Source organism: Chiroxiphia lanceolata, chromosome Z, assembly GCF_009829145.1.
Source record: "Chiroxiphia lanceolata isolate bChiLan1 chromosome Z, bChiLan1.pri, whole genome shotgun sequence".
NCBI classification, from domain to species: domain Eukaryota; kingdom Metazoa; phylum Chordata; class Aves; order Passeriformes; family Pipridae; genus Chiroxiphia; species Chiroxiphia lanceolata.
Window position 1 is genome coordinate 14726627 of NC_045671.1, and position 24780 is coordinate 14751406.

Here is a 24780-nt window from a genome sequence, read left to right on the forward strand (position 1 = left end):
AATTAACAAGAAGAAAAGCGATCACACAGACAGTATTAAATCATCATAGAGCTCAAAAAACATTACCCTCACAGAACAACAACTGTTTCCAGGACAGACATCTTTAATAGGAGGATAGTAAAACTGATTGGTACATACTGAAATGAATAAAGCATGCAGAGTAATTTCTTTATAACAGATAACTAATTAAGAGATGCTATATATATATGCTTCACGTAACTCAGGAATGCAACTTCAGAACTCACTATATTTATTTCCAATTATTACAATAAAAGAGAATTCAAACTGATATCAAAGAAATCAAAATCTTTTTCAAATGGTCAAGAAAGGTTTTGAATGACACAATGTTCAAGTCTCAAAGCAATATCTCCTTCAATTAATTTGCAGCTATTGCTGAAAACAGGTTATAAACTGACATACAGCTATATAAGTACAATAAAAATGTCCCCTTCTGATTACTACAAAAATTAATCCTGTCCTGGTCAGAACCAGGAAAGTCAACTAACATAGTGAGTCACTGACTGATAATCCTGAGTGGGGAAGGTCAATTCTTCCCTCATTGCCTGATCACAATGCCCAGACAATACACACTGCATTCTCAAGCATTTCCAATTACTCACTGCAGGTTCTCAGAATACTTAAAACTGTACTTTTCAGAATGCATAAGCTGAAATAATAGTAAAGCCTCCAGACCAGGAGCTCATCACACTACTTTATTATTTTTATGATTTGCATAACTTCCCAGTCAGAGAAGACGATAATACCGTGACCATAACAGCAACACATGTACGGTGCAGGACTCTCTGTGACCACAGTTACAATGACTGATACCGTGGTTCTTTTTGCATATCATGGTTTATGCATAAAAGCACTGCGTCATTGGCTGAATCACAACCATGTTGGAAACGAAGAAAAATAGAAATATTCAACTGTTAGAGCGATAGCACCAGCTGGGACACCACAGTCTCGTTACCTGTTCTGTTTGTCCAAAATTTTGCATTAAGCTCTAAATTCCTGCTTCAAACCCTCATCAGATCACCAGTAATTGAAAGGCCAGTAGCTTTGTCATTGTAGCTGATAGCCTACTAGTGTTAAAATTACTGCAAAATGAATAGCAGGCTGTTTTCTTACCTCAGAGATGACAAGCAAATACATTAAAAGACTGGCATGCTCCAATACTACACTACTATTTCAGCTAAACATGTAAGTACAGGTAGCAACATACATGAAAAAGACCAGACAGCCTTCTGTCAAAAAACCCTGAAGGAAGGTGCAGTATAGTCACAGATGTAACTTCAGTTGTCTCTGGTATGACAATTTATAACTGTGGTCCCTCTTTAATTCAGATTTTGTAACTCTGAGAAGCAAATGGAGCAGAAAGAACAGAAACACAATTATGGACCTGAAACTTCTGAGAAGGTCAGTTTTGCAAAATATTTTGTATCTAAGAAGCTAGATTTCTAGTCTCCCCTTAGCCATCCAGACCTAACCTGGGACAAGAGTCAAGTTTCTCATCTCATTATATCTGATTTCTCCCTTCAGCCTCTCTCTGCCTGAATTACCTCTGCTTTAGGGCACAGATACATATGCTACTTGTTTTGTCTTCAAACACCTTAGGGAGATTCAGAGCAATGCACGTGCTGATCAACAGTACACAGAAAAGGACTGAAACACCAGATCATGACTGAACCAAATTAACAGAGAAACAACCCATATGCCCTACTGTTAGACAGAGTAGATTTTTAAATTATCTCTCAGTCAGGTTCTGCCAAAAATGGGGATGGTACTTTGCCATCCTTTGAATGCAGTTCACTTCTGAAGCATCCATCCCTCTGCACAGGGTCAAGGATTGACAGTCTGATGCCTTCTACATGCACAAAAAATATCAGCCAAACCCTGGGCCTTATTTCCCACGAGAGCAGAACCTTTAAGCTTTGACCCAGTTTGGTTAACTAACAGCCATATTCTTAACTAAACTCTGCTGTCAAGTAAATATCAACAAACCAACATGTAACAAAACAAAAAAATTAATTCAATGCTCCAGATTTCAAAACAGGCAGTTCTTCAGTCAATAAACATTCCTTCTAATGCTACAAGTAAGTGAAAGGTGACTAATAGGCAAAAGACTTTTTAAATGCCTGGCAAGTTTGGAGAGGATTTGGAAGGAATAAGCTTGCCAGAAACTGCTCGCAAGCACACTCCCTACAACAGCTGGCAATGGGATATCCAAGCACGCATTTTTGCTTCCTTTCCCAGACATAGTATTACCACCCCCACCTTTTTATTTATGCAGGGAAAGGGTGGCATTATTGAATTCATTTTAAGCAAATGAATTTTCCTAAGCAAATTTTTTTCCTATTGCGCAGAAGGAATGACTTCCAAAAGGAGAGAAAGCCAAATACATCTGGGGAACATTTTAAGTCCATTTTACAGATACTAAAAACTGAATTGTCAGAGTCCATTGGCATGGTATAACACTCGATTTTTATGCAACATATTAGCTACTGCATTCCCAGTTTAGAACAGTTTGAGAGTTATACTGTCAAATCTAGTGCAGAGATAAAATAATGACTTCAGAGAAATGTAAGAAGGCACATCCATTTTCTTTAGAAAAAGAGTACCTGCAAGTACTTTTATATTTTGTTTCTCCTGTTTTGCTAAACTTTACAGTTCATAACCCATGGGAACTGTAGCTTGACCTGAAAGAAGGTTTTGTTGGAAGTCATATATCACGACATACAGATAAAAAGAAAAAACTTCCAATGCTGCACTTTAGTACCCACATTAAAAGTCAACATCTCTGTCTTACAGGAAAGGTTTTCTTAAAATGCAGTTATGAACTGAAAGAAAATTTTTCCAAAAGGCTGCACTTGGCATATCCCCTCTTCTTCTATGAGCTGTATTTCTGAACCAAGCAACAATATTACCATCAAAAATAACATAATCTTTTCACATAATACCTGGCAAGTTTATGTGAGAACAACTTATGTGGCAGCAAACTTGCTGTGTTTTTTAAAAGTGTTTCCAGACACCAAGCTGCAAAAACTATTCACATCTTAAGGAAAGCTAACAAGAACATATAAAAATTTCCCTACTCTTCAAATGACTAATATTTACTCTTCCAATGCCTGTGACTGGCAGTATCAGTAATCTACTCTTCTACTGACTTTTGTTTTAAGCCAGTTTTGAAACACTGTTCCAGTGTCTTTATTCCTAAACACACACCCTCAAAAAAATTAGACCAGCAAGATGACATTAGTCTCTTCTCACTGACCAAATGCTTTGTAATAAGCAGATTGGCGGAGATGACTTAATTCAGACACACTGAGTAACTGAATAATTAAATCAAATAGAAGAGCTAATAAAGAGTGCATAGAGACTGAACAGACAATGTTATTTAGGGAATGGAGGAAGTCAATGGAAAGAGAATAGTAGTAAGGCTTAAATGTGCCTTGATTCAGTATTCTGATTTGTTAAACATTTTCACATCATTTTATGCCCTAATAAATTTCCATTGACTAACATGACCTAAAGCTACAGAGAAAGCTAGCTGAGTGCAGAGTTTCCTAGAATGTACCTCCACCAAGTTGCTGCAACTAAACATCAGTTAAAATAATCGAAAAATGGAAGCATACACACAATAGCAAACTTTTTTGAGACTAGTCTTTGAGAATAGTAATAGCTAAGCCACTTTGAGCACTACGCTGTTTCAAAATAAATTAGTTCTATATCAAAACTCTAATAATAAGTGAATTTTACAATGTGTTAAAAGCAGGAGTGACACACTGGGAAGTTAATTGAGAAACGCAGCACTATGTATAAAAATGTACTTTGTTTCCCACATTCAACTGACCCTTAAACTTCAGTTTATTAGGAGGTAAAACTATAACATATGTTCACTGCAAACAAAAGACAACAAAGATAAACAAAAAAATAATCTGACACCACAACTTAATACATAATCCAATACAAGTTAAAACAAAAAGTTAATGTTCCATGCAAATATTGAAGCCTGACATCCTATTGTCTTCCTTTCAACCAAGAGACAGTCCTTTAATGTCAATGAAATTATTTGAATGATCAGTGGGAGCACAGTTCCTGAAGTCAGGTAAGAAATATACTCTTTATGGTCAGCTATTCTCAGATGTTTAATTTTACATAACACCACCAGAGGATCAAGACAACAACCTCTGTCCATGCAGTACAAGCTAAAAGTTAACACAGTTCTACGACAATTGTGAAAAACTAATTTTTGACAGCCAGCTATTAGTGAAACTTCTGGTAGCAGATAGAAAAAAATACCCCTAAGAAGACCCATTTTTTGTGTTACCTACTGCTACAATGCACAACGATAATATAGCTAAAAGGCTGCACTTCGATTTTTACTACAGGCAGCCAGATCAGAAATAGCAATGACAAGTTTGCTATGAGTTAAAGGCTACCAGTGCTACAGCTTAAAATGATATTCTGATAGTTGTACTCTTCAAATCATGGAGATTCAGGCCACTATCAAGTAGGAGAATGAACATAAATTCAGAAGCAGATAGCTTCAATTTTCTGTTTTTGCAATTGCAAAGCAGCAGGCTGTCAAGTCCAACTGAAGTGTTCAGAAGAAAGTTTTAGTATTAGGAAAAAAAACTCTTCAGGACTTTTTTTTTTTGGTGTCTGCATTTGTAAATGTAAATTTAAAATAAATCTATGCCTATTTCAAGACCAATGGCATGAAGATTAATGTTCACTCCAAGAGAAACAATAAAGGATATGAGGAAAAAAAATCATAACATGCTGTAGAAGATTCAATATCTACATTCCTGGGCAACTGATGCTAAAATTTTATTTTTACACATATATGCATATGTGTATATACATATGTGTATTTAATAAATACAAATAAAATTTATATATTATACAAACATGCATACACATATACTCTACAGATCTCAAAATAAGCAGCACGGGTACATAATTAAGGGGTCCCCAGGGCTCATAAAGAAAGTGCAACGACCTTGTTAGTGTTTGGCCTTTCTTTCGCACCCAGTCTCATTGTAAAACAGTCAACCATGAAAGTACTTTAAAAAGCTGGTTTTCTTTTTATTTACAGCATGATTTTATAGTGTACCATTCATGTTTTAGAGAAGCTGGTACTTCTGTATATCTTTCTGGCAAATTCAACATGAACCACAAACTTCCTAATTTACAACTTTCAGAAATTTGAATGCTTTTGAATACCAGGATTTTCAACTTTGCAATTTAATGACAACCCTGCCTTTGGCCTTTCCCGACCTGTTGTGAAGTAAATCAGGCACACTAATGTGGGCTAACAAGTCTTTTTCACACTGTTCGATCACCCTGCATCTTTTTTCTCCACAGACACCGCCTCTCTCCCACTCTCTGTCTAGCCATCCTCCCTCAAAGCAAACAAAATGGTCACTGTAACCCTGCATTACTGCTCATTAGATCACAGGTTAGTCAAGTGGAACTGCCTGAGGTTCCCAAAGGAGAGCTATACTTCAAAAATCTGTCCATGTCAAATGAAGAAAAAACCCCTGAGCGTGGGGTCAACCAGATCAATGATCAAAAGAGACTGAGAATAGTGGAGGGAAAAAAAGAAAAAAAAAAAGCCCTTTTTTGTAAAAAAACAGCCTTCTGTATAATAAATCAGAATAGAAAGATACTAGGCTTTTTCTCCCCCTTTAACAACACTCCATTTTGGCTTTAAAATGGTATAACTTGCTTTTCAGAAGATTTTATAGCAGTAGTTTTCAAGTGCTAAGAGACAGGTTTCAATAAAACTCAAACTTACTCTAAGAAAATTAGCAAGAGGAGTAGTAATGGAGAGTATTGAAGATTTTCTCTCCATCACATAAATATTTAACTATTCCAAAATGAGTAAAAATCAATTTTCATTCAATTATGACTTTATTTAAACGAATTATGTATTCTGAACTCCACTAGAAATTATACAGGTAGCATGTCCACAAAAATGGTAGTCAATTAAAACTACACAGTTTGAACTTTTCTGGACAGATGTGCAGGCATGAGCAATACTTCAGGAATGTGCAGTACCATTTCTGTAGCCTCTGCTCATCTTTTAAGAACATAGAGCAATTTATTAATAACAACTACAAAACCAGAAAAGTCCAAAACAAATAAAAATATTTTAAAACACAGTAATAACTTCATCTATAAGTAATAAATTTTGATACACACAACAGACCAAATTACTCAGTGAAGAGTACTGACTGTTTAACAAGGTTCTGTGTACACACAGACTACAGATATCTCATCACATGCATGACTCTGCTTATTCAAAAGAGTTATGTATTTTTAAAACAACAAACATACATTGTGTCACTAATGAAGACGCTGTTGCAGCTAAAGGGACATGAATGTTTCCTCTAATACTGGTGACAAAGCATCTTTGTGGTTACATCTCTGAAAAGATTTATTTTTCTGCATTAGACAGTAACTCAAATTTCACTCTCTTATTCCCTTTATCCCCAGACATGAGTAAAGGCATAATTCGGAATGAGGAACAAAGGTAACTAAATTGGAGCAGAATACTTAGTAGTAGATTTCTAGTTAATATATGGTCTGCTCTTAAAGCAAGAGCTCTTATTGCAACAGAACAAAGCTATAGGAAACCAAAGGCAAGAAATCCTTAAAAAACTCTAATGTTTCATATAATTTCAGTAAACTTTTTTCTAGCATTTATTACCAGAGTAACATAAAAACCAAAATGAGACTGTAAATGCTGTGATAATACATTAAGAAAAAATATTGAAAAAATTTTACAGAACAAGCTTGTATTGACAGAGAGACAGATGGGACAACTTAATTTTAAATAAATAAAGCAATTTTAACAAATATATAACAATATATGCGGTAATCCCAATTATCCCTCTCTATGGTTACACGTGGATGAGCTAAACAGCCTTTTAAAAAAGCTCATTCACTAATGCAGATTGCGCTTTTTGTTGTTTGTTTATTTAATCAGTTTGCTATATGCCCTGCACAGTGTACTAATACTTGAACACGGAACTTCAGTGTGCATTAACTTTAAAGAGGCCTACATACAAATATTGAGTCTTTACTTTTAAGAGAGTATTAAAACAGCAAAGGTTTTCTGACTCTTGCAACTCTGCATCTAAACAGAATCTGAACAACTAAATATAACAGAGAAGGTCAGAGAAAGCAAAGATGTTGAGAAATTTTGTACATGCATAACCATGGATTATTCAGTTACACTGTTAATACTCTATTCTTGCAAACAGTAGGAAAAAATATAAGGATGATGTGTGTCAATCTGAGTAATGCAGGAACACATTTTCAAGCAAAAAAATTGCTCAAGTTTTGCTTTTTTTTAAATACATTATCTATCTTATTTGTATGATCCTTCACAAAATTCCTTTCTAGACTAACTTCCAGGCTGTTCAGATTTTAGTAGAACAAGTTACTGTTTCATGTCAGACTGTTGTAATAGATTTTCTAAACATTTAAACTATTTTGAGAAAACATTTATGGGTATAAAGATTCCAGCATGACTAATGATATGCTGCAGTATCAACAAATCATCATTAGAATAATGTCGTTATATTCAAAACCCTGCTTCCAGTCTTATGAAGACGATTGTTCCCAGATGCTAGAGTGGATAATTCATGTTTCTTCAGGAGTATGTTTGCATCTGCTGCTGAATCACTGCAAGAAGTGGATGGGAGAACGGTTTCCTCTTTTTGAACCAAATGTCATTATACACTGAACAGAAGTGGTTTTTGAAGAAGTAATGTACTCTGTTCTCAGCCTCCCTCCCTACAGAAGAAGGCCTCCAAGGGACTGCTTTAAGGAAGAATTCAGCAGTACTCCATCCTCATCTTCCCTGAATTGTGGGACCCTTCAACAGTTTTGAATTTGAAAAACTCCATTCTTCGTTTGAATCCCAGACTGCTTTCTACTCAACTCTTTAGCTTTACTGCCAGTAAAGTCTTGGGAAGTAACAGGAAAAGAGGTGCATGAGGCTTGTCACCAGCCCCCTTCCATTCCCTCTGTTAGTCATCTCCGGTTAATCCCATTTTCAAAAATTACAATGTCCTGTCCAACAATCAAGCTCATAATAATCTGATTGTTGGCTTCCATCACACTCACAGAGCACCCAGGATTTTTCCAGAAGCATAATGGCTTGAAAGAATCCTGGGATAAAAAAAAAACAAACAAACACAAAAACCCAAACCACACCCACCCCTTCACAAAAAGACCCAAATCAAACCAAAAAAAAAAAAAAGGTCAAAACTGAGAACAGATAGGAAGGAATTTAATCTCATCTTATAATAGTATTTCCTTCTTGGCCTTTGACAATTGAAGCATTGTCCCAGTAACATGCATTTAGAACACTGAAGCAAAGATGATCCTTTCCCTACCCTGTCACTTGGAAACATGTCATTGTTTCAAGAAATATTACATATATGCCACGAGATGCATGGTTTGTTCATGCTCATAGGAATTTTATGCTCACATAGCTAAAGCAGATTCAGCCTCTGATGGGCCAATGATGCACCAATTTTCAGTTTTGCTTTACCTTACGCTGCAGCTCATACCCAAGAGAAATTCTTGAGAGCATCTTCAGAAATGCTGAGTTTGAAGAGGAACAGAAAGCATTCCATACCCAAGCTGAACTCTGAGAACCTTCTGTTTGATGCAGGTTTTAAGGAACTCTGCATAGACATGTTCCCAGCAAGTTCTTCAGGACGCTGGTAATTGCAGACAATATTAATCTATGTTGCTTCAATTCCGTGTAGTGCAGATGCAGTTGAAAATGTTCTACTTTTGTGGCACGTAATTAAAATCCAACTTTAAATACCTACATGGATAAAAAATTGATAGATTTTCCCCTGTTGTGGTTTTTGTTGAACCTCACTGACATGACCAATAAAGATGCTCGTCATGATTTCCCATGTGTGTGAGTATCTAATTCCTGCAGAATGGACTGTGGCCAAAAATTAATTTCATGCACTACATACTTGCTCTAATGTAATGAAGATTATATGATCACAATCAACTTGAAAAACACTTTTTTAAATTTACTTCTGTTATACTGAGTATCAAATATAAATTATGTAGAAAATAGTTCAACTACACAAAACGAGCCTCTTCCAAGGTTCACAATATATTTAACTTCCATTTAATCAGCAAACTTATTTTAGCACTAAGGACAAAAATAAAAGAGAAGAATATGTCCTCATGTTTTAAAAAGCAGCAGCTTGTATTCTTGAACTCAAGTATTCATTCTAATATATATAAGAAGGATATCTGAGAAAAAAAACACATACTAAATCACTTTTACAATAGCAGAGTTTTCACAAACTTGATCCAATACATTACTAAATAATTTTCCATTCTTGTTCAGCAGAACCTGAGACCTTTTTTATAAAAATGGTAGAGTTATATTTAGAAAGCAGTTATATAGCCACTATTTTGTTCCATTTGAAATAGTTATTAATTCTGAAAGAAATACATCTTCTCTTGCTCATGCAAAATGTCACTAACAGTAATTAAATTTCTGAGCATTCAGGAATTCCTCTGAACAGCAGTATCATAGACATAGAGGCCCAAAAGGATCATAATGATTCTCTGGTCAGATTTGTCTCCAACAAAGGCCTGAGGATTTCATTTAATTCTCTGCTAAAGCCCAGAATATTTTGACCAAGCAAAAAAGGTTTCAGAAAGAACTGTAAAAAGTTGTGCTTTTCTTAGCTCCAGCAGTCTTTACTGAATAACATAAAAGCATTTGCAAGTATACAAATATTTATGAAAAACATTTACTAAATATGAATGTAGATTTTTGTTTCTGAAAGCATTTTGAAGTTTCTCTCATAAATTTTGCATTTTACTTATAGAGACTATGCTCTATCTTTACAGACTATGTTTTACTATTGTCTTTAATTCTGCAAGTGAAGTCAACTCCTTCTGTTTGAATGACATTTTCTTTCTTCTTCCCTGGCTTGGAAGACAACAAAGACACTGAATTTTCAAAGCACACAGTGAAAATAAATGCTTCTTTCCTACCTCTCTCTGAAGTCCAGTAAACGTAACTGCACATCTACGCTAGAAAACTCACTGTTAAATAAGAGGGAAAAATTATTTCTCAGCACTTCCTTCCTCTACTGTGGTTTACTGCAGTGGGATAAGGAAAAAAACATGAGAAGTAAGGTGGTACGTAGAAAGGTCAACGTCTCCCTGGGTTTTAGAGTTCCACACTTTCAACTTTCTGCACTGGTACCACTTTCTCACCTTTCTCCCACCTCTTGTTTGTGCCTGTACAATAACTTATCCAATTATCTTGTCATCTGAGTCTGTTTAAAAATAAGACCACGAGGAAGGACAGTAGTTAAGTAATTTTTATGCCCAAACCAGCTCATCACATGGTTAGACTCGAGCGGTTAGACTCCTGAAAGATGGGAGAGGCAAAGAGGTCAGCATATAACTCAAAACTGCTAATAAAAGAAACACTCTTAAGAACACACCATCTATATACATATAAAACAACCATTTGAAGACCCCAAAAGTTCTGTAACAAGTTACCGAAGCTTGAAACTATATACAACAATACTCTTCAAAATCTACCCCAAGACACACAGCTTTTTTTGCAGAACTGTACCAAGCCCCATACGCTGCAAGGGTCATTCAGGAGATTTACTTCTCTAGGGACAGTTTTATGTTGTGAAACCGGTCTATATGGACAGTACTTCCACTCCTGTGTCTTAGTTACTCTACTCATATTCTTCAGCTTTTTGTACATTGTGTAATATATGCACATTTGCAGGTGTGCTCAAGCATTTGTTTCTGTATCTTCAGGAAGGTCACTCCAAATCATCAATACAAATTCATCTTTTTATCTAATGCAAATATACTGAAGATTTTATCTTTTATACCTTTGTTTATTGTAAAACATAACTGAAGCACAAACTCATGTAAAGAAAAACTCTGTTGTTTGGATTTAGTCTTGCAACTGTACAAAAATTGTTTTGCTGTTCACATCTAGCTATTTATTTAAATTGCTCATCTTTTTATATTGCATTTTATATACATTATTTTTATTTTCAGATCTTTTTATATAAAATCATCTTCCTAACAGGTCTGAAGAAATTCTTTAATCAGAATGGGAGTTCATATGACACATGAAAATAGGAGTTATTTCTGCATTGTTCTAAACATGGCAAAACTAATATTTTCTAAACACTAGGTTAATAATATTCCCTTCTTCTGCAAATGTGCTCATAACTGAAGTCTGACAAATAACTCCTCTGTTCCCTCAAAGGCTGCAGTTGTGAAGGAAGCAGCCAATACTCAAAATAGCAGAGTCCAGTTCCAAAACAATCTTCAAATATCAGGGGATACACCTTGGATGAGAAAAAGTATGTGCAGTGAGGGGATTGCAAATATTAAGGTCATTAAGGTCACTATGATCTCAAAACAGGCTAGGAACCTATATTTTGGCTATTTACTGCAGTAATGTGAAGATAAATCATCTTAGAAACAGTTTCTCCAGGAACCAAAAATCTGCCCCCGATTTAACTTTGCTATGGATGTCCCTGCCATAAAGTACACAGATTTGCAACAGCTGGTCTTTGAGAATTCAGATAGGTGAACTAATTTGAGAGTCTTGACTGGCTTGAGGACGAGCACTTTTTCACTCTTGGGTTTGGGCTAAGTTTTTTGCTCCCGGAGAAAATATCTGCTCAGAACTGCTAGCTGAGATACTGCATACTCTCTGAAGCTAAACCTCCTGAGGTGTCACTGCTCAGTGCAGTTTTTCAGACTGCTAGTAATGACATCTATAACTGGTACATTGAAAGGGTTTCCAAAAGAAAACCGTTTCCCCCTAATTATCAGAAACTACAAAAGGCATGAACTATGGAAAAATAGTACGAAGACACTGAAATATAAAGAAGTGATTACGTCCTGAATCTAAGCTACCATATGCAGCCAACTTAAGACTATTGGCAGGCCCTAGAAAGTCCAGTTTCTAAAGTACTCCAGATCCTCAGGACCAGTAAGAGCCTCTGCAGATGCTGGTAAACTTGAACATTCTCCTGCAATGGTTATTTAACTTTAAGATACTTAACACTTCAAGAAGACATTGTTTATCTACAAAATTATTTCTAGACATAAACAACAGAGAATAAACTGACAGAGTAATAGATAATATCCTCACATCCCTAAGATGGCTCTTTTCATAAGGAGAGTCACCCTCCACTATCCTCCTAGAAGAAAATCCAGTTAAACACTGTCCACAATTCAAAACCCGTATGTCTTGAAATATTCACAAATAGATAAATGCATCACAATCTATGTGAATATGCAATGAACCTCTTACAACTGCTTTTGAAAATACCATTTGTAATTCAAAGATATTTTTTAATCTTGCTCTATCAAATAGGAAAATGGGAATGATTCCCAGCGGAGTTTCACACACTCATCAATTCAACTTTTAAGTAAGATCTCGTATGCAAGCAAAAAGACAGCATTCATGATCAGCATAAGGTTTCCAAATTATTTTTTTCTGACAACAATATTTAAAACAATATAACCTTAAAATAGACTGAGAAGACTTTTGATTCATTGTTCTCTACTAAGTCTATATTAAAAAGTTCTAGCATTTTTAAATGAAAATTTAGAACACATCTTCAATGATTTCTCCTGCTACTAGTGGTCACCAATTTACATATATGAAAGAAATGTATTAATTGCCTGTATTTTTGGATGACTAAAGGAAAACCCACCAAAAGTTTATACCCTATGAACGTCTTCACATAGATGATCTTAGAACTAAGTTCAATTGGAACGGACCTACAATGATCATCCAGTGCAACTGCAATTTTAAAAACAGTCTTAAATACAAAAAAAGAAACTCTCCAAAAACACCGTGCTGCTAAACATGTAGCTGCTTCACTACTGAACTGGAAAATCTAGTTTAATTTGGTTTCTCCTTTGGCCAGTCCTATATGGCTTCCAGAAGTCCTCAACAGATTCAGACAAGTGCTCAGCACAGCCTACTCCTAAAACACGGTGGCTATAGAAAACTTTCAATGTATGGTAGCTGCAGCTCTTAAATATCACTCTGACCTGGGAGTAAAGTGACTCTCAGTTTTCACACTGCTTCAAGTCACAAGAATGCACTGCTATATCAAGCTTCTGACACCATTACACAAAGTAGCACACATTCCAAAATAAAAATCAACAAGCTGATAATCACAATAAGCAGTAATGCGGCTGTTCCCTTGCAAAGCAATTTAAAGTGCTTTTATCACCATCAATCTCCTGCAATATTTTAAGCCTGTAAAGAAATCTGACCAATCAAAACCAGTTTCTATAATCAAAAGTACTTTTATGATGAAAAGGCAAAAGTACACTCCATCAGCAAGATACTTATTTAAAAGAGCATACCATTTGGTACTGCTTCAGAATTGCACCCTGTATTTTGGAAACCATGGCCAAACTGATATGCCACCATGTTCCCACATGCTGAGTAACTAAATTTTTTTTTCACTTGTAACTATTTTTATTTACTATTTCAAAAGGTTTCCAAAACTACAGTCAGTACTGATTTACACATGATTAATTCTTCATTATTGTGATTTTAATGTAAACCAAGGTTATTTTGTAGCAAACGTATTTAATCAAATATGTCTGAATGAGCTTTATAGTCTGGTTAACATACAGTCTTTATTTCAGCATGGCTCAGTTGAAATCACTTAGGAGATACCTGAAAACATCTAAATATGTGCTACTGTCACAGGAAAAACAAAACAACTTCCAAATATTTTTGACACAGGAAGATGGAATGAACACCAAAAAAGTTACATAAGACAAATAAGAGAGACATTGTCATTTTTAGTTTCTACAATAAAATGTCAAATTTACTTTCTTGATTTCATTTTAAAACCAAAATAACTAGGAAATAGCCAACCCGCAATTGAACTCAGGAAAAAAGTATTACATTGTCTGATTAGTATTTTAACTTGGCTTCTCCTGTAATTTTCCCTGGTCACTTCAATAATATGAAGTATATTCTGCAAAATGAATTCTGTTAAATTACATTTCATAAATTAAATAAGTTATTTGGATATTTTTGCAAATAGATCTTATAGCTGTGAATTGAACTATTCATGACATTGCTTATTCTTTACAGCATGTTACTTCTACAATATCACTTTTACCTAAGCAGTGCATGGAAAAAAACACATTAAATAAAATACAACATTTTGAAAAACTGAAGCAACTGCGCTTCCCAACAATAAATATAACTAACATCTGTTGCAGAAACTGCTTGGCCCTTTTACAGTTTTGTGAAGAATTTTTGTTGTACATAAATATTTTTCTACACTTCCTATTATGCACCACTTAACTCAGACATTTGCCTTAATTATACCCCAAGGAGTCCTTTCATATCCATTAAAGAAAGGCAATTTGTTGCTGAAAATAATGCATACATACTTTTAAACTTCAACTGTGATTCATCTGCCTTCTGACACATAAAAAAGCAAGGAAATATCTATAATTAATGGACTTAGTTAAGCAAAAATGTCTAATAATGCTCAACTCAATGCTCAACATAGTACTTTTGTTAAATACTTATATATGCTGGTTTTGATTAAAGGAATCATCTTACGATTCAACATTTTACTTTCATTTCACATCTCAATAGTGAGGACAACAGTACAACAAAGCCTTTAGGAAAGCAAGAAATTTCCATTTTAATGTTGGCAAAAATGACCCAATAAGGCTTCCACTTCGTATATACAGCAAATACAGGACATCATTTTTTTCTGGGACAATGTAACAACTTTTTGACATTCTCCTTTTTTTTTCTTTTAATTTTGTTTTCCGCTATTCTTAACTAAAGAATTTCAAAGACAAACACTGATACAGGGTTGTTTTCCTGAAAACACACATAAGCTGTGCACATTTAACAGAATTCTTGTGCGCAGCATTTCATATACACTCACAGTAGCAATGCTATAATAATACACTCTAAGATTTTTTTTTATTTTTTTTTTAAAGCATGCAGTAGAAACCTATTTAAATGCTATTATAAGCATATAGATATCTACTCCGCTACTGAGGTATCAAGCAACTGGTAACGAAGAATGAATGAAGAAGAATGAAAATTAGGATACTGCAGATAAAAGAAAAGAAATGCTAACTCTAAATAGGCAAAAAATTCAGTTCAGGCCCAAAAGTCTCTCCATAGAGGCTCAGCTATAAAATGGGAGAGTTACTTGCATAATTTCCTGCAAAACAAACCAACTGGCATTGTATTCTCTATTCTTATAAAACTGGACAAAGAACATTTCTTAAATTATATTTATTATTAACATAGAACCAAATTTGGCCATTTTAAAAATGAAAAATATAGTAAAATAAAAAATACTTTATTCATGGGGAAAAACAGCATTTTTGTTGATAGAAATAGTAATCTGTATTGCTCTATGTGAAAAAGTTAAAGCCAAAATGCATAGAGTGTATTTAGATGATAAAATGAAATCAGTTGTGTCTCAGGATATTATCATTTTTTAAGTGGAAGGTTTAGGAATACACACTTTCCTTTTATGCTATACAATAGATCAGGTCAAATTATTAAATTGATACATCAAAATCCATATTACATTTCCTTTAAATATTTATTACTTCTTTCTCAGTCTGTTTTTATATGAACAAGATGTAGGACTTGTAGATTCTATCCCTGCCTCATTTTAGTTTACCTTTTTATGTAACTTTAGATATACTAAATTCATATTCCTTTTTTTTTTTTGTTTTTCCTAAGCATGGATTCTTGGAGGGAAGGACCAAAAAATTAATAAAATATTCTACAGTGTACTTTATATAGCTTTCACTTAATCTCTTCTTTTCATATGAAAACCATCACTCCGTTTACACCATTTTTAAACATATAATATGCTTAATTTCTTTTGGCTGAGAAAGGAGGCATAGGTAGCAATAAAGCAGTAAAGACAGTATCTTCAACTCTACTGTAATAATAGCAGCTATTCTACAGATCAGTTTGTTCTGAGTTTAAAGTCTGAAACTTTGTATTTTAGACAAAGAAGTTCCTGTAAGAAAGAATCAAATTTAGGTATAAAGCAACAATACTGTAAAGTGCTGAAATTGTTTTCACTCTGCTGCACTGACAGAACAAACAGATTTCACATACAGTCTTGAATAAGAGTCCTTTAAATGACATTTATGAACAGAATGACACAACCAAATTTTAACTTCTTCCTACAACTTCAGAAGAATAAGTAGAGCTTCTCATAGAGAATCAGTAACTTCCAGCATTTCTTCAATGTATGTGACATGATAGAAATGTAGACAAGATGAATTTATCAGCATATAAAGAGCAAAAAGTACACTGAATACAACAATTACATAATTTACTATGTGGTAGCTAGAAATTAGACAAAAACATTACTCCTTAGAAGAGGAAAATCAGAACTAGTTAAGGACTTCATAACAGGAATTGCAACTCTGCTCTCACATCAATGCACAGCAATTCAGGAAAAGCTTTTACATAAAAAAGACAACCTATGGCTGCCATCTATTGCTTTAAGCAGTTGAAAAGAATGGAGTAATGGAATAGTGCAAAATTAAAACTAATAGCAAATAAAAACACAAGCTAAAAAAAAAAAAAAAATCACTGTCCCAGCAGCTTTTCATAAGAGTAGTTCAGAAAACATCTTTTCACCCTTAAGCAAAATATGGTGAAAGAAGAAGATCTGTTTGTATCCAGGTATATTTTTTCCAGAAGAACTAAGCCTGTATAGAGTGCACTGTACTAAGTAATTAGGGATTGGGACTGCTCTTGGTCTGTATACTTGCAGTAAAGAGAAATTGAGGCCAGTCCTTAACTAGCATGTCATAAGCAGTTAAGTAATAGCATAATAATCGTAATAAGTAATAGTGGGTTAATGGTGTGCAGATAGTAAATACAAACGGGCAATATGCTGCCACATTAACATACCTCTTGTACGGAGCGAGCTGCTGGCTTGTCTTGATGATTGGCCAGTATTAGAAATGGCAAAGTACATAACTGTGGGTGCTGGAGAGCAGAATGCAGTTCATTTCTAGCAGTTTCTAGATCATCTTCAGAGGAGGCACTGTCTAATACAAATATTACCCCCTGGGATCCTTGGTAATAACGACTCCAGTATTTCCTGATGTTGTCAGCTCCTTCCAAGACAATAATAAGAATTAATTAAAATAAGAATAATTTAATAAATTTAACACTTATAACTGAAAATAACCAATCTACTTGGAATGATCAAAACAATTAACTAAGTCTTTTCTCCTAATCATCATTAAAAGAATAAAAAAGAAAAAAAGGCAAGCAGCAATCAAACATACACACACAAATGTCAAATCAATCTTGTTTGAATAAGGAAGGAACTTGACTCAATGCAGCTTTCTTCCCCTAAAGCTTCTGCTCCATTAATAACTATTGGCAGAGGTACCATGCTTCTAGTACCACACAGTCTAATCCTTCACCTTCTCACTGAAATATCTTGGCACTAATACCTAAACCTTTGCCCATTCTTTTTTACTCAGCCCTGCAGCTCCCTGCCATAACCTGAAGCTTCTGTCATGGCAGTTGTTCATTTGTGAGCATGATAAGGTCTTCCAGTTCATCTCCAAACCATCAGGCAACCACTTCATAATTGGGGAAAAAAGGTGTCAGGAAAGCCTATTAAAGTAATTAGATACTTAATGGGGAGAAGGATGATACAATAGTGAGTTGAATAGTGAATGAGGAGCTATGATGACAACACGCAAAGGCATTCACTTCAACTACTTTTGCTCTGTCAACCACACTAAGGATTCTGAAGAGCCCAACAGCAGACACATGAGTGACTGTACAGGCTGATATGCCACAGTAATTTTTAGGACACAGTTCAGCAGCACTCAGCCATCTCAACAGAAGCCAAGCAATAAGGTTATCAACAGAAAGCTTTTGTCTCCCCTGGAGAGCAGCATATGTTGTAGTATTGAGGTAGGAGAAAAAAAATTGTATTTGACAGCTGTCAAACTATCTAAACTATGATTTGGATATGGGCTATTCTTTGTATGTCTGAATCTGGCACTACACTCATGGGGACAAATGCTAAACAGTGAACAGCAGCAGCAGCAACAGTCTAGTGGAAAACTTGACATGTCTGCCAGACAATGACTTGCAGAAATATAATGAAGGTATCTTTTACAGACACTTTTCTTGCTTTCAGACAGGGACAAGTGAACTTTCATGTATACACAGATAAAAATAATAAAACTCTACCTTTCAGTGAAACAAAATGACACAAAATTTCTGAGAAACATGTAGATATATAATGAGTTTTTAATGCAACATAATGACCATAACACTGATATGATACTTAAAATATTCACTTAATTTATACATTATAAACAAAGGTGAAGTCATAAATGTCTAGAAAGGAATTTGCACCATATACTTTAGGTCCAACTCAAGAGTATTCAAATCTCACTTCACGGAGTTACTGTCGTCTTTGTACCAGCCACACTGGAACCGTAAGCACTTTGTTTCAATATCTGCACCCAGCCCAATTTAGGCAGCTAACAAACATGGTGAACACAGACACACACAGTTTTGTTCACAGAGAATATCAGTCACGTCTAACCTGTTTTTTTTCTGCAGGAGGTCTACAGACTTGACTACTTAAAGGCAAATGGCCATGGGTTTTATAGTCAAGACTTTGCTTAATTTCTCTCTTAATTTAACCAGACTCAAAGTAACAATGCACAAATAGAACAGATGTTTCATTTTTTTATCAACCTCTGAAGATTAATATTATACAAACAGAAGAGGGATTGCATTGAAAGCTAGGTCTATGTTTCTGTGCCACACAAATATCTGCCAACTGTACTTCTAAAGAATTGTACAGCATCTGTTAGATGTCCCAGCCTTTCCCAACAGCTGTCTACATCAGAACCAAGTAAAGCAAGTTGCCAGAGGGACACTATTTACATAGCCACACACAGCAGTGTTGCAGGCATCTGAAGGATCACATTACTTTAAAAACTAGTAGAGAATCATTTTCAATGAACTTAAAGGCCAAGACCATGATCAGCTCTTTGAAGGTATTTTTTTTCTTAGCAACATAACATCTGTCTTATTTACTCTAAGCATCAGTCAGCTACTTTTCAATCACATCACTGCCAGAACCTGAGTCTTATCTTTGTAATCGTAGTCATTCTAAACAGAAAAACTGCGAGGTGAACTGCAGAGCATTTGACCTCTTGTATCCAGGCACATGGAAGAAAGCAGCTCATGGAACCCTACCTGGGACACTGAAGCCAGAAAAGGAGTATGTTGATTTGTTGACCTTACACTCCTGTCTCTTTGGTTCTGTTTCTTTAGCAGCTTTGTTGCTCCACATCAACTGTCCCCAAACTAACACCACTGAAGTACAGTAGTCTTTTTCTCTCTAGCTCTGGCCAGTCACCATAGCATAGTTATAAGAGCCAAGGTACCATGTACAACAAAATTTGGTATTTTCTTCCATTATTCTAATGACCTGCTCTGAAATTGCTTACACTTCAATTCTGAGGAAATCACAGCTTGAGTTTTAAGAATGAGAATTATTTGCACTAAGCAGACAAAAAAAAAAGACAGCTAAAGCTTGTACCTCAGGGTGCCATTTTAAACCATTTTTCTGGCAAATGCACTTGAAAAATAATTCTTGGCATCAATAAGCTATCAGCAGCTGGAAATCACAATCTCTACAAGACAAATAACCTGATATTCTTTTGCCTTAACTCTTCATATCCAGAGAGCATAATCTGCTCTCAGCTTCTTTCCTCAGAGTACTAAGTAGTATGCTGTGGAGTTATCCTGGGTGGGAAACACTGGACTATAAATAGTGATCCACACATTACGGTATGACAAATTCAGTCTTAAAAAGCAAGTAGTTGTTTTTCAAGGCTCAGTCTAGCACAGATTATCCTATGAATTAACTTTTTCATCAATTCCAAACATTTCTAGGACACTAAGTTTAAAATTCTGAGCTCTCTGGCAATGCAGAATGTAATGTGCAGCCATTAAATATCCTCAGGTTCTCAGAAGACTGATGAGTCAAAACCAGGAACTTAACTGGTACTCAAAACATCCTAGCAAACAATAGTAGTAAAGAAGCATTTAGGTTTGTAAACCTAATATCATGTGTTTCTCTAATAGCTTTGCACCATACGGCTGTTTCTTCATCACTTTATGCCTAAACAAAGATTAAAAAAAATAAAAATAAAATAATCTCAAAACCATCAGAAAAACATAACAATCCACATTAGACCTTGGGAACATGCTACGTGAAATGTTTGCTAAAATGTAGTGTTCAGTGTAGGAGCTTCCTCAGACACAGGCAAGAGCCTATGATTTGTTTTCCTCAGCAATGAACCTATGGGACTAGGTTGAGTCCTGTGATGTGACTAAAGCATCCAGTTTACAAATAACCTAGGGAAAAAAACCAAAACAAAACACACCAAAATACAATCACACCACCTGTTAGAGAAGATAATGTTCAATCAAATGTAGGCTTGAATTGCTTTATAACAGGAAAAAAACCTCAAACTCTCCTTACAGAAAAATGACAAGACGTTGCAATTAAAAATCTCAATCATTCAGCATTACTACAGGGCAGGTTTATTCAATTACCTGTAATTTTAAAGAGCTTTCATTTTGATATTTTTTAAATATCATATAAATAAATTCCACGGAACAGTCCATGTCAACACCATTAAGGATTTGCAGTAGTGCCAACAGTACGCCTTGGAAGCTGGAGGGAAGATTTTGAGTTATGTGCAGTTTAATACACACCTAAAACAGGTTGCATAGGTACACGCTCCTGTAAATATCACACAAAATGCAGAGCTGCAAATCTTCCTTTTGCCTATAAATACTTCTATTTACATCTCCATTCACAGCAGTTTGAGGCTACCTTCAATTCCCTCCTCCTCTTCAGTACTTTTGGGAGAACAGAACATAGCATTACAGAAAAAAAATCACTGAAACAAATTTACATGTGTCAAATTTGCTACTTGTCAGACTTGCAGCAAGTCTCCACTGAGAGCATGATCAATGTCACACAGCCCTTGCTTCACGATAGTCTAGTCTGCACATAAAAGCTCTTGTTCACCTCAAAATACATCACAGGTCTGGAGAAGTTATGGTCTCAAACAGAGGATCAAAAAAAGCTAATGTGGGAACATGAAAGATTGCAGGCTGTAAATAACTCTTCTACCACTTCAAATATATCATCCACTCACCTAAAATAAAAACACCTACATATTTTGAAGGTTTTATAGTTGAATTAAATATACAGATCATTCCTCTACTGATATAAAACAGAACATTTCTAGTAAGCATAAAGGTGAAAAGATGCCAAGGAATATGCCAACTATGCTACAAAATCTTGCATGAAAGACCAGCTCATGGGTGGGGGAGTAAGCAGGAAAGGAAGGGAAAAAAGAAATCTCTTATCTGTTCTTGCAAAATCTTCGAATTACACCCTACCCTCTCACTCCAAGAAACCTTATGAAGAAAAAAATAACTGTTTCTAAATCCACACAGGATTTATAACATCACTTCCCATCATATCCTCAGATGGAAAGCTGACGCGTTTTCTTGAGTAATCAAGAAGACACCTGAAATCTTAGAAATCTTAACACATTCTCTAGAGATGTGGCTGCTCCTTATCTATCTCAGGCAGAATAAATACAGTATACAAATTTTGTTTTTTCAACACTAGCTGTTTTTCAACCCTCTAGTTCCTTTTTATTACAAATAAATTTATAAAACCTGTTTAAAACACCTGCCTTCTACTTACATTAATTTGTCCAATCTGATAGACACACCCACACATAGATACCAAAGTTTCCCACAGGTGTAATGTCAGTCACCATTCTATGGCTGTTTTGTATTGCTATTGCGACAATACAGATGTGAAACTTATTCAAGTGCAAAAGTCTCAGGACTTCTATTTCCTAGGGTTTAAAACCAAGTGATCAGTCTGCTTTCTCTAGCCTCTCAGGCAGTGCACTCCTGAAATCATACACAAAGCATGGTAGTGGGAAATTGGCACTTTTTCCCTAAAAAATGGAACATTTTGAGACTGTCAAACTAGCTACATTCACTGCAGCAATTCAACTACAATCTGAACAAACAGCATAAAAGAAAAAAAAAAGTTGAGGAATAATTTTTCTGCCTTTACATTCAAAACATACAAAATCTTAAATGCACATAAGTGTATCATGCTTATTTTTATTTTTCTTATCAAACTGAAGTTTATGGAAACCATCTCTGTCATCTCTTGTCTGCTTTCCAGGTTTCCCCAGTGAGAATAATCTGGAAGTCAAGCCTTCAGTATTTTCTTTATTAGCTAACTCAAATGCTGACTCAAACTTTGAATCTCTACCTACCCTGATATTTAAATCTGTTAGAACAGCATTCAGGTTTCACGCACTTGGAAGTTTTAAAAAGGTTGTACTTATACTTGCCTGCAGCAAGTCATCTTGGTCTACTTATGTGTGTGCTATTATACTACCATATTAAAATAAAACATGCACTTTGAAACAAAAATCTGCTGTTCTAGTCAAGAACATAAAGTTCATTAAAAAAATTTACAGATAATTCATAAAGAAGATATGGATATATGTGCCCTGCAATATACTCTAACATTTATTTAAGTCTGATATCTGAAGATTTAATAATTTGCAGCAGCTGGCATAGACAGCCAGTCTCACCTCCGTTTCTCCTTTTCTATATGTTTGGGGATATTTGTTTTTTAAATTCACAAACACACAGTAAGTCCTCTAGGGCTAGCAAAGAATGTTTGACAACAAGGAAATCATCTGCCACTTTCCTCTCTACCCATTAGCCCACCTCTGCCCTTCTCCACCTCTCCCAGACAGAGGTGACAGCCACGATCTCAGAAGCATCAGCACAATTCCCCAGGGTTACAATTGCTGCCAGCACCCAGCAAGGCTCAGTACCCTCCTGAGCTGCAGTCACAGCTTTGGTAACAGTGCAGCTATCTCAAATAAAGCTAAGAAAACATCTTTCTTTATGGCACTTAAGACTAGTAAGCATACAAAGCAAGCAGCAAGTCTACACAGCAGTGTATTCCTGTCTGCTTAGCCCTTGTTCTGACTGGTCCACAAAAGTTTAAATCAGCTTTAGCTTTTGAAATTATCAAGGCCTTTCTGTCTAGGAGTGTTTCATAAAATACACGTATAATTTCTGATGCTAAACTAGGCTGCTACACTCTATCCTTTGATTCTGCTGAAGAAAATGGAGTTGCAAGCCCAAGAGGAGACAGAGGCTTTTAATTAAACCAAAGGTCCTGCTTTTTCCTCCAGAAAATATCCTACAAACAAAACCAACCAGCTCTCACCCCACAAAAAGCTTAACTAGAAATTTCGTGTTTTGCTTATCCCACTGTACATGGCTGTGATAGTCATTGCTTGCATGGTTCCTACTTGCTGTGAATGAGGTGGACTGCAGATTGTCTTTTCACTGTAAAAAGCCAGTTTAGAAGAAGAACAGTATTTCCAAAGAACAGTGGTAAGAACACTAGGCTGAATCCTTATCAAACCTTCCTTAGGACTCATGTTAACAAGATCCATAAACGGGTGTAAACGATCGTTCTTATCTATGAAATGAGGAAACTATGTGACAGAGCCTGGGCTTAGGCACCATTTGAACAGCAGGCTGAGCATGACTGATAGCAAACAGATCTAACTTTAATGCTTTCAGAAGCTGAATGTCTCCGTGCGACTCACAGCTTAGACAGCTCAACAGGGTCAACTAAAAATTTCATCTGCTAAGACATTCTGTAAACTGTTTGATGAAGCTATGTCACAGATGGCATTGCATGTACTCTGCAACCAGATTTTGTAGAGGTGTGAACTGCCTTTTAGTCAAATACAGTATGGAGATTTTATTGCTTTGTGTTAGTTCATCCCTCTGAAGATGACTGAGGCTGGCATTGACTTGTGGGATCAGTTTTCCGATTACTAACTTGATGAAATTTTACCTGCTCTCACAGATTGTGTTGCTAGAAGGGTATTCAGTACTCCACTCTTCCTCCACAGAGCAAAAAAATATTTAAATTTTAAATTCCAATTAATAGATCAACATTATTTTCTCCTTCCTCCCTCATTTTTTTCACAAGGCAAATACTACCTGACAACTGTTGCTGTCTTCTCCAGAGGTTCATATTTTCCCTTCAATTTGGACTGCAAAACAGTGTGACTTCTCCTCCTACTCTCTTTTCTTCTACTCTTTACTTCCAAATTAAGGCAAAATACGCATGCTTTGTTTAATCAATCCTATTTAAAGCTATTTGTTCTCAAGCTGTCACTTAGACAATTCTTAGCTGGCCTAAGAATGTGAATTTATGACTTTGGTCATGAAGCTTAAGAAGTAACAGCAGTGGGGAGGCAAGTTCTCATCTCTCTTTTCCTGGCCATGCTCAACCAACTGGAGACAAGAGCATTCCTGATATTAACCACTCTGGTTTTGGTAAGCACTTAACGCATTTTTGTCTTAAATTAATTTTTAAATATGACTACACAACATGCAGTCTCTATGCTTATGAAAAAGGTCTTTGGGTGTATTACATAAACTAACAGAAACATATGACAATATTTTAGTAAATAAAATAGAAAACATTAGTAAACCCTATAACATGCTGCTAGTATTTTTAAACTTCATAAGAAGGA

The 24780-nt window shown here is 35.4% G+C and overlaps 1 protein-coding gene across 3 annotated transcripts in view; it reads right to left on the reverse strand.

Moving 5' to 3' along the window:
• Positions 1–24780, reverse strand: part of ARL15 (ADP ribosylation factor like GTPase 15) — a 243710-nt gene that overhangs the window by 125735 nt on the left and 93195 nt on the right. For all 3 annotated transcript variants that reach the window (XM_032674808.1, XM_032674810.1, XM_032674809.1), the window contains one exon: positions 17015–17223. In XM_032674808.1, coding sequence (XP_032530699.1) covers positions 17015–17223 — 209 coding nt within the window. The remainder of the gene's footprint in view (positions 1–17014; positions 17224–24780) is intronic.